General features: G+C 37.5%; 1 protein-coding gene across 1 annotated transcript; it reads left to right on the top strand.

Annotated features, from left to right (window-relative positions):
• The first annotated feature begins 3788 nt into the window (after positions 1-3788).
• Positions 3789-4332, top strand: LOC131220173 (pathogenesis-related protein STH-21-like). The gene is made up of 2 exons (XM_058215138.1): positions 3789-3861; positions 4031-4332. The coding sequence occupies exons 1-2, from the start codon at positions 3789-3791 to the stop codon at positions 4330-4332; spliced, it is 375 nt and encodes a 124-aa protein (XP_058071121.1).
• The last annotated feature ends 7297 nt before the right edge of the window (positions 4333-11629 follow it).

Raw genomic sequence — 11629 nt, 5'->3', positions numbered from 1 at the left:
TTAATTGTTCGAATCTTTAAACTACAGGGATATAGGGAAAAACCTGTAGAAGAATAGTCAATCAAGTGGACCACAAAGTAGATGGGAAGAGATGAGAGTTGAAGACGCTGCCCCGTATTCTAGTCTTTTTTTTTTTTTTTTGCTTCCTGGACAGTCTCCTCACTACATCCTTCGACATGTGTTGCGTTCTCAACTAATATGAAAATCCAATTCACGTATACCAAAACTGGTTTTTGACGTGGCCTGCTCCATGGAACATGACACTAGAGAGAAAAAGAAAATCATCCCACTTCCAGAATATGCTACAGGATACTGATAAGGATCTCCATAATACAACCACAATGAACAATTGCATGTAAAAAAGAAACAAAAAAACTTTAAACATTCCAAAGGGAATAGAGAAACACAAACCTTGAGCTTCACAATGAGAATTGTGTTTAGTATGAACCCAATTCCAAAGCACATAAATGGGAAAAGGGAAGCTGCGACGACCATTGACTTTATCCAGTTTTTACTTGAAAAGATATAATATAAGGCTTCAGAAAATGCATGAGCAATGTTCTTACAAATTGATCAAAACCATAACTGTAACCAAAAACATTGGAGTTCAACCAAAGTTATAAATTCATCCAAATGAAAGCAAAAACCACCATAGTATCCAAATCCAAATGACCATGGATTCATCCAAAACCTTATATCTGATCAAAACTCCTTCCTATCCGAAAATACAAGCTCCACCAGCAATCAACGTGTCAGAAAACACACACACACACACATATTTGAATTGCAGCCTCTTGAGCTTGCATCTTTGATTCGGCTCAAGTATGTGATTCTGCATCTTTTGAACGGAGGTTCTGTGAAATGGGACAGAAGGTTTTGAGGTGGCAATGGGTCGATTTGGCCCCTAGATAACCTTTTTTTTCTTTTTTTTTCTTTTTTTTTTTTTTTTAAATTTTTTTTTATTATTATTTTTATTTTAAACACACGCACACACTCACTCTGTAGTGGGATTTCACCACCTATGGGTACTCGAACCCTTGACCAGGTGTTGAAACTCCTGGTAGTCTAGCACTGGAGCAAGAGCAAGGACCCTGACCCAACCGGCTTTTGAGGTGGGTGTGGGCCAAGCTAAACGTGTAGTGGGTCAGACGACCCACTTTAGCAAATGTGTCGGACACAGGTTGAACCCTATCTAACCTGACCGTACGCGGATTGCATACTACCCCCACCTGTCCCTAGCTCCGAACGGGTAGTTCTGTGTGCGGGCCCACCGTGATGTATCTGTACATCCAAACCATCTATCCCTTTTCTCAGATTATTTTAAGGCATCAAAAGAAAAATGAGGCAGATCCAACGATCAAATGGAACACACCACAGATAACTCTTGCATTTAATGCTTTGTGCATTTTAATGCAACCAAGCTTATTATTTGGTGTGGTCCACTTGAGTGTTGGATATGCTTCATTTTTGTGTTCATGCCTTAAAATAATATGAGAAAAGGGATTGACGGTTTGGATGACAGATACATCACAGTGGGCCCGCCCACAGACCTGCCCATTCAGACCTAGGGCTGTGCGGGGTAGTTCCCAATCGCGTCCAACTTGACCACCCCCATTCAGATAGAACCTGACACAAAAAACTGAAACAAAGTAATAAGGAACTAGTGTAGATCCATCCACATGATGAATGAATATTTGCATGTACATGTACTCAATAATTTGATTGGGTTAGGCACACATTTGGCCCCATATTCCAGTCTTAAGCCCATGTTTGGTCATGTTGGTTTCGGATTAGGTCAGTCGACCCTGACCCAATTAGGATTAAATGGCTTGGGTCAGGTCGAGAGTCTTGGGCGTGATGAATTTTAAGAGCATGAAACCAAGGTAATAGGTTTGTGGTTCAAGTTCAGGTCAGGATTCTCACGGTAGGCGGGCCTATCGTCTTTTGTGACGCAAGGGGACGTGAGGTCGAGCACTGTCTTCCTCAGGGGGAATAATTGTTCCAAATTCACGGAACTTCTCTGGACTCCTCACAGAGACTTCTTGAATTCACAAGAAAGAAAGCAAACAAAATAGAAATAAATTTTATAAAATTCGTAATTGATTGATGAATGAAATAAATGAGTTAACAACCCTTTAAATAGGGATACTAAGCACTGGGAGAGAAATCAGAATGAAACTATAACTAAAACTCCTAGAATTCGCAACGTACTATAAATAGTAAACTTACTATTTATAGACGTTCGTGACATCTACTAGTGCACAAGGTTTTCAGTCAAAAATAGTGTCTTATTTAGCTTCACCAAGTTGTTCTCCTAATTATTTTAAGCACTTCTCGTATTGGGCGTAACTCCTATAGCCCAACGGATGAAGAGTTATAATCAAAGTAAAACTTACTATTTATAGTAAAAATGGAATTAAAATAGGGAAATGACCATCAATTTGGTGGTATTTTGTAAATCCAGCTTGCGCAACTTGGCATAGAGGGGTTGGGTGGCTAATGTAGCTCGTTCTACCCCGAAATCATATATTTTACGCCTAATAACTTATTCCGGTTTGCGAGATACGCCTGATTTAAGGTCTAACGGTCCGGATCACTTCTATCGTCGACCGGGCCTTTTTTGATCAATCTTGGCCATGAAATTGTCCGCGACCCACTCTACTCGGACATACCTAAACCAAATGGGATCTGGGTCCGTGTCCTCAAAATCAAGACCTAAGCTTAAGCGGACCGAGACCTAGCAAGACCTACTGGGTACGGATTCCCCCCTTGAGGCAGCATCATAAATAGGCATATCATGAAAATTTTGGGTGTTGGAAAAAACCAACCCCTATTGATGGTACACCATACATATAATCAATAATGAAAGGTCATTGTGGACCATAAAAACCTAAAAACATGGTTCACATTTATTTTTTTCCCTTTAAATTACTGTGGACCCTACAAACCCAAATGCATATCCACAAGGTAAATTGTGCCAAATTAGGCCAACGTTCAATGGGTAAAGTGCATTGCCTGGAAGCCATTAACATTCCATCAGTGTAATCTTGCCAAGTTGGCCAGCCAGCACTACAGGAAATTCCACTTTTACCAACGAAAATTTTTGTCAGTAAATTATATTTTTTTGTCTGCAAAAAGTTTTACGGACGAATTTTTTCGTTGGTAAAAGACTGTGGGTGTAGGCTTTTAGCGACGAAAAATGCCATTGTGGGCAACGGTAAGACTTTTATCGATGATTTTTTTGTTTTAGGTAAAAAACGTTGACAAATCTTTTACCGACGAAGGTTTTCGTAGGTATAAATTGCTCATACTTTTACCTACGAAATCATTCGTAGGTACAAAACTTTTACTTTGGAAGGATTGATCTCACAAGTATATGCCATGCTGACACGTGTGTGACATGTACACGATCTAATTCCACACGTGTGTGCACTCATCGAAGCTCAATATCCTCTCATCACTAGAATACAAAGCAAGGGATTTCTGCATTTTTCGTTATCATTTGTCTCGAACCTACATACAATGCCCAACATTGGAATATAAGAGTATTTTCAATCTATTCAATGGAGCCAAATCCTATGAAAGAGAACTGATCATTTCTCCCACCTCCCCTTCTACCATCAATATCTATAAATCTCCATGCATTTTCACAAGCTCAAGCCCACCCACTTACTCAAAAACAACAACCATAGACGTTTATATCCATTAATAGTATTGAAATCATGGTTGTTGGAACGGTGGGTCAGGAAATCTTGTCTCCAATCTCACCATCAAGACTCTGGAACGCAATGGTGAAGGACTCCCACAACCTCATGCTCAGGCTCATGCCTGAAATCATTTCAAGCATTGTTATTCTCGAAGGTGATGTGGAGTTGGCACGATCAGACAGTCCAACTTCACTAATGGTAACTAGCATAATTTCTATTTTTTAATACTTAATATATATGCCTTTAAATAAGTTTGATATAACAGCATTATACTTCAAAAAAAAGAAAAAAGAAAAAGAAGTGTTTGTCTTGTTAATGTGTAGCCATCAAGGACTTCAGCTACTGGATGGACTGCATAGATGAGATCGATGACAATAACCGTTTGTTCAAGTACTCAGTGATTGAAGGTGGCCTACTCGGGAACAAAGTGAAATCAACTACATTTACACTGGAGTTCAAAGATGGAGTCAATGGTGGAAGTGTATGCAAGTTTCATGGAGAGTTTGAGACTGTAGAAGGTAACCTGCCAAAAGAAGATGAAACCAAGGAGATGATGGGAAACATGGAGGGAATGTTCAAGGCAGTAGAAGGACATCTCCTTGAAAATCCAAATGCATATGTATAGCTTTGGTTGAATGTGAGGCTTTCACCTGTGATTTTGGTTGATTGTTGAATAAGTTCCATTTCCTTGGACTGTGTTTGCATGGGAAGAGGAAGCTCTACAATTTGTTTTCCAGTAGTAGTTAATGTCTTGCTAAGTAATGATAATAATAATAATTATTATTTGTTTCTCTATATTGTGACTCTAGTGGTACAACTAAATAAAGAAAAATAGTCTTAAAGAGATTGTCACTTTGTTGGTTTAGGTTTACGTTTAGTTTAAGTTATAGGTTAAAGGATTTAAGTTTAGGTTATAGGTTATAGGTTTAGGTTTAGGTTATAGGTTTAGTTTATAGGTTATAGATTTAGGTTTAGGTTTAGGTTCAGGTTTAGGTTATAGGTTTAGGCTTTCAAGATTAGGTTTAGATTAAGGTTATAGGTTATAGGTTTAGGTTTAGGATTACGTTATAGGTTTTAGGTTTAGGTTATAGGTTTGGGTTTAGGTTTGGGTTTAGGTTTGGGTTATAGATTTAGGAAATCGGGTTCGGGTTTATGTTTGGGTTTAGGTTATAGGTTATAGGTTTAGGTTTAGGTTTCTGTTCGGGTTTAGGTTTATGTTATAGGTTAAAGAATTCGGGTTCGGGTTCAGGTTCGGGTTCAAGTTATAGGTTATAGGTTTAGGTGATAGATTAAAAGTTATAGGTTATAGGTTTAGGTTTAGGTTTAAGTTCGGGTTTAGGTTATAGGTTTAGGTTTTCAAGATTAGGTTTAGATTTAGGTTATAGGTTTTAGGTTTAGGTTATAGGTTTTAGGTTAGGTTTAGGTTTAGGTTTAGGTTTAGGCTATAGGTTTAGTTTTAGGTTCGGGTTTAGGTTTAAGTTATTGGTTTAAGAATTCGGGTTCGGGTTTAGGGTATATTCAGGTTTAGGTTATAGATTAAAGGTTATAGGTTATAGGTTTAGGTTTAGGTTCGGGTCTATGTTTAGGTTATAGGTTTAAGAATTCGGGTTCGGGTTCGGGTTTAGGTTTAGGTTTAAGTTATAGGTTATAGGTTTAGGTTTAGGTGTAGGTTTAGGTTTAGGTTATAGATGAAAGGTTATAGGTTTTAGATTATAGGTTTAGGTTTGGGTTTAGGTTTAGGTTCGGGTTTACGTTTAGGTTTAGGTTTAGGTTTAGGTTCGAGTTTACGTTTAGGTTATAGGTTTAGGAATTCGGGTTCGGGTTTGGGTTTAGGTTTAGGTTTAGGTTTAAGTTATAGGTTATACGTTATAGGTTTAGGTTTAGGTTTAGGTTTAGGTTCGGGTTTAGGTTTAAGTTATAGTTTTAGGAATTCGGGTATGGGTTCGAGTTTAGGTTTAGGTTTTCAAGATTAGGTTTAGGTTTAGGTTATAGGTTATTGGTTAAAGGGTTTATGTTATAGGTTATAGGTTTAGGTTATATGTTTAAGTTACAGGTTATAGGTTTAGGTTATATATTTAGGTTTAGGTTTAAGTTTAGGTTATATGTATATGTTTAGGTTTAGGGTTTAAGTTATAGGTTAGAGGTTTAGGTTTAGGTTCGGGTTTAGGTTTAGGGTCTAGGGTCAGACTGGGCATAGCACGGTTCGGACACCGAACATTGCATGAAAATTGAAATATCAAAACGTGATGAAGTGTTGATTGAACACCCATCATTAAAAACCTCTTGAGGCCATGAAGGTTTTGGATCAAGCCGAAATATATTTTTTCCCTTCATCCAAGTCTGTATGACATAATCAGCAGACTAGATGTCAAATAACCATTAAAACGTGGCCTAAGATTTTTTTTAATGGTGGAAATTCAATCACTACTTTTTCCCATGGTGTGGTCCACTTGCGACTTAGATTTACCTCATTTTTGGGATAAAGCCCTAAAATTTTTTATAAACATGGGCCTGCTTCATCAATTTCGAGCTAATACATAAACACAGGTTTGTCCAAATTGTCAGGCCACCCATATTGCTATTAATAGGAATTAAACAGCTTCATCATGATCATAACAGTAGTTTCCACCTTACATGGACCCCCGCTCAACATCCGGATAGCTCCGACGCACATCTGGGTTTGCTCCATCAATTTTGAGCTAATAAATAAACACGAGCTTGTCCAAATGGTCAGGCCACCCATATTACTGTCCATAGGAAATGGACAATTACTCATCATGGTCATAACAGCGGTTCCCACCTTCCAGGGACCCTCGATCAACATCCGGATAGCTTCGATGCACATCCGGGTATGCTCTATCAATTTCGAGCTAATACATAAACACGGGCCTGTCCAAATGGCTAGGCCACCCATATTGTTATCAAAGGAAATAGACAGCTATTCATAATGGTCATAACAGCAGTTCCCACCTTTCTGGGACTCCCGCTTAATTAAATCCTAAATTATTTACCCATCCAAGGTTGGATAGATTGTAATACTTTTATATTCCTATTTAAACATTCACGCCGAAAATTCAGCAACATCTCCCCATGCCTCTCTAGATAAGTTGATCTTAGGTTACATTCCGATACTAAATATCTAAAACAATGTAAAGATATTTGACATTAGATACAGAACGAAAGAAACATATTCAGAGAGAAACGAGTAGATGGACTGCGGATCAGGCATGAACATTTAAATGAATTATATGAAAGCATACTATCCATCTAACTTTGAACAGTCCAAAATGAAAAAATTTAAGCAATTTCTATGCCACTAAAAACACACCATATCCATGTATGGCCACATAAAAATTCTCAAACGGGTAACTAATTATCTAACTTACAAATCACAATTATAAGTCATAATTATAAACTAACAAGTCATAATAATAAAAGGTATTATAAGGACATATGTAATGCAGCAATCATCTCACCAGTATTCATACTACCTCCACAACTAATTTCTTGCTTCATTCTCAGAAACAAAATACAATAAAAATAACCAAATATACTTACCAGTATTCATACTACCTCCACAACATAAACATATGTTATGCAGCAATCATCATATAATAAAGAATTTGACAAAATTGGAACAAGGTATTATTATCTCTAGCAGATTAAAAACAACATAAGGGGCTGCTACTGATAAGGTATTATTATCTCTAGCAGATTAAAAACAACATAAGAATTTGACAAAACTGGAACAAGGTATTATTATCTCTAACAACTTCTGAACTAAGGAAATATTGATGATGGCCTAAATCTTTAGCTAGGAAGTGGCATTTGAAGATACTTCTTAACATCCTCAATTCCTTTACAATCAGACAAGATGCGCCTCTTTGAATGAAGAAAAAATTACTTATAAATTACTTAGATATTGCACATATGGCATAGGCACAACTTATGGTATCTAGTGTAGATGTGTCATGAACAAAAAATTAAGCTTGACTGATTATCTGGTGAAAGAAAAAAAATGAAGAAAGAAGCATGTAGAATTCTCCTTTATAGTTAAAAGACCAACTCACCTGAAGCTTTGAAGCATTGTACATTGATATGGTGAAAGTCATGCTTACACGTCCAACTTCCTTTGTGATGTTTCTTGATAAAGGAAAGGAAAAAAGAAAAAAGGGTGCAACGAAAGCATTAATACAATGAGTCTTGCTTTGTATCATGGATAGAAAACAATAAAAATCTTTTAGTTGGATTATCTTAACACTTCGAAATTCGGCTCTTTTGCTTTGAAAATGGATGCTTTCCATAACCTTTGTATAATCAAAAGATTGAATCATTCAATCTGAGAGATTTTTTCGGGACTCCACCATCCAAGAGAAGCCTTATCTGATAAATGGATTGTGTTATTGATAAAATTCAATTCAAAAGGCTAAAGCACTGACATATCATATTGTAATACGTTGGGATGCATTCAACCAAACCTCCATTATGAGATCAAATCAAATGTAAAAAAATAAAATAAATAAATAAAAAATTGTTTATATGATGTCTTACCATTGCCATGTAATATTGTGTTGGGAGCTACAAAAATCTAAGCAAACTCATATCAATAAATGTTAGGATAGCATGTTTAGCTTGCAAAAAATTCTATGCTAGATGCATAAGGATTGATGAACTATGCTTGAAACAAGAAAAGCTAGACTAGTCGTTCACTTTCTGTACAAGTGGTACGCACACAAGCGCCCTCCAATAGAATGGTTAGGATTGTCAAGGTTTTTGATTTGATCTTGAGTATGGCCCATCCAAGGTATAGCCTACTTGATGATTAGATTCAATCTCGTACACCGCACTTACAAAAGTCAAATCACTGATAAGTTGAACAAAAAGAAGTGGCAAACACCATAATCTAGATACTTGGTATTGCTACTAATTTTAGGCTATTGATTTGTTATCTTTTCCTATGAATTGAATAAGAAGCAGAAGATGGGAATTCCTTAAGTCTTCTCATTGAAGGTATCTGATATGCAATGAACGTATTCGACTCCGAAGACATTAGTATTTTGGAAAATCCCACCTTGAGACGAGAATTCCCCCATAGTCAATGGTTGGGATTTTGGTGACAAAAGGCCTGACTACAGCTAGTAGGAAAATTAGCCATCTACATTCTATTCTTCCCAAATTTTCCACATTAGGTGGGCCCCACTATGTATATGTAGTAGCCTGATACTATTTGGGTCATGAAGTTGGCCCCACTATGTATGTACATTGAAGGTGGATCACTGTCACTCCTTAATTATTGCTTTCTCAAACATGGTTAGCCCACCTAATGAGATTTTCGGTCCATGGCACATGTAGATGAGCAAATATCTAACAAACACATACATTAGCTAATGTTGGGGGTTGGGATTTACTTCAGTTCAATAGGGGCAAGCCCATTCCCTTTTTCTTTTCTGCCCTTGCCCCCGCCAATAGGAAGTTCCTGCAGGAAGAAGGTGTGGGGCCCACTGAGATACCTATGAAAAATCCAATCTATCCATCACTTTCACAAGCTCAAAATAGGACGAGTCCAAAAATGAGGTAGATACAAACTCAAGTGGGCCACATGACAGGAAACGGCCATGATCCTGGAACCCACCATGTTATTTATATGTCATCTAGATCATTCATAAAGTTATTGCTTCTGGATGAACTGAAAACACAAATATCATCCCGATTCATGAATTTTCCAATGATGTCTTTCAATCCGAACTGTTTCATGTCACATGGTCCACCTCATTTTTGGATTTGCCTCACTTTGGACTCCTGTCCTATACCGAGCTTGCGAAACTGACAAGCAGAGTGGATATCTCACGGACATCCCGGTGGACCCCACATCTTATGCTTATAGGAACTTCCTATTGCTAGGGCACAGGCAATTCGCACCCCGTTTAGATGGCCTAAAAGTTGAATTTCTATTAGAAATTTAATGAAATTGAGAGAAGGAAAAAAAAACATTTTCCTTGCCTACACTTTACATATCGTCATTATGAACGGTGAATAATACGAAGCATAAAGAAGAAATTCAAGGTTAGCGATTCGGTTCATTGGTGCATCTAAACGCATCCAAGAACCGAGAACTACAAAACATCATAAACACCCTAGATGTCGTATTAGCTTTCACGACAGAAAACGGAAATACAATTCAAAAGAGATGACTTACGAGAAGCTAATATCTAATTAGCGAAGGAGTGTATGAGGAAAATGATAATCCTACCCTAATAAGAAGAAAATGGAGCTCACTTGCGCCGTCTGCCTACCTATCATCTCACCCCTTTGCCCAAAAACCCTACCTAGGGTTTATATGGAGGCCTTGATCTGCCATTTGCGCTTCTTATAGGCATCGAAGATGCTAGACATGAGATAAAGCGTGGAGGTGCGGATAGGGCATGGGGACCTTCTTCCAATTTAGAGAGAGAGAGAGAGAGAGAGAGAGAGAGAGAGAGAGAGAGGTGGAGGTGCAGCTAGGGCGTGGGGGTAAGGTGGAGGCGTGAGAGGGATGTTTGAGAGGGAGGGAATGAAAAAAGAAGGACCCGCAACAAAGGAGATCAAAGTTACATGGGCCACACATCGATGTATTTATTATATCTAAAACGTTCATCTATTTTTAAAGTTCATTTTAGAGCATTATCCAAGAAATGAATCATATCCAAAGATCATTTGGACCACAACATAAATAGTAGCGGAGATAATGATTTTCACCGTTAAATGATTTTTAGGACCCACCATAACGATTTATTTTACATCCAATCTATTCATAAGGTCATAAATACCTGAATGAAGAGTAAAAACAAATTTCATATTGATCCAAAACTTCTGTGACCCCAAAAGGGTTTCACTGATACACGTTCAATCCCCTACTGGGTTTTACAGTGTGGTCCACTTGATAGTTAGATATGTCTTATTTTTCGCCTCAAGCCTTAAGACGAGCTCGCCAAGTGGATGGATGGTTTGGATATAACACATACTACATGAAAACGATAGTGATTGGTTATCCATCATTAAAATCCTCGTTAAGGCCAATAGTACTGTTTATTTGACATCCAATCGGTTTATTAGGTCATATAGGCCTAGATGAAGGGGAAAAACAAAAATCATCTCCATCCAAAACTTTTATGGCCCCTAAAATGTTTTAAATGGTTAAGGCTCATTCACCATTGTATCCTATAATGTGGTCCATTTCATATTGGGATATGCCTCATTTTTTGTCTCATGCTGTAAGATGATCTTTAAAAACAGATGGACGACATGAATTAAACACATACATCATGGTGAGGGCCACAGAGCACCAACCACCAGCCATTGGATGGTGTCCGTGGGAGTAGCCAATCTGTTTCCCTTATTTGTGGTGTGGTCCATTTAATCTTTGGATATAATCCATTTTTTCAATAATTCTCTAAAATGATCTCGAAAAATGGATGAACGGTGTGGGTTGATCCTGAATTTTTAGTAAATCTAAAACTCAAGTGGACCATGCCGCATGAAACAGTGTGGAATAGTGATTTCCACTGCTGATACCTTCCTTTGGCCCACAGTAATTTTATTTGACATCCAACATGTTCATAATATTAAAAAGATATGAATGAAGAGAAAACACAAACATCAGCTTGATCCAAAACTTCTATGGCCTCCAAGAATTTTTCAATGGTAGATGTTGAATCACGTACTATTTCCTGTAGTGTGGTCCACTTGAGCATTTAATATGCTTTCTTTTTCTTCTTTATACCTCAAATTATCTGTTAACATAGATTAATGGAGTGGATAAAATACATAAATAATGGTGGACCCCAAAGAGTTTACTATAATAAGGGTAATGAGTAACTCACCTAAATGTAGAGGAGAGAGGTTTCCTTAAAATTTATATGGCCCCCACGAAATTTCCACCATTG

Source organism: Magnolia sinica, chromosome 12, assembly GCF_029962835.1.
Source record: "Magnolia sinica isolate HGM2019 chromosome 12, MsV1, whole genome shotgun sequence".
NCBI lineage: Eukaryota > Viridiplantae > Streptophyta > Magnoliopsida > Magnoliales > Magnoliaceae > Magnolia > Magnolia sinica.
Note: the sequence above shows the minus strand (reverse complement) of the source record. Positions and strands in the feature narration are given on the sequence as shown.

What these genes read in the sequence shown, in the direction of transcription:
- LOC131220173 (XM_058215138.1), top strand. Translation starts at nt 3,789, where the DNA reads ATGGTGAAGGACTCCCACAACCTCATGCTCAGGCTCATGCCTGAAATC. An exon ending in AAGCATTGTTATTCTCGAAG is followed by an intron (nt 3,862 to 4,030) that starts GTGATGTGGAGT and finishes GTTAATGTGTAG; the next exon opens with CCATCAAGGACTTCAGCTAC.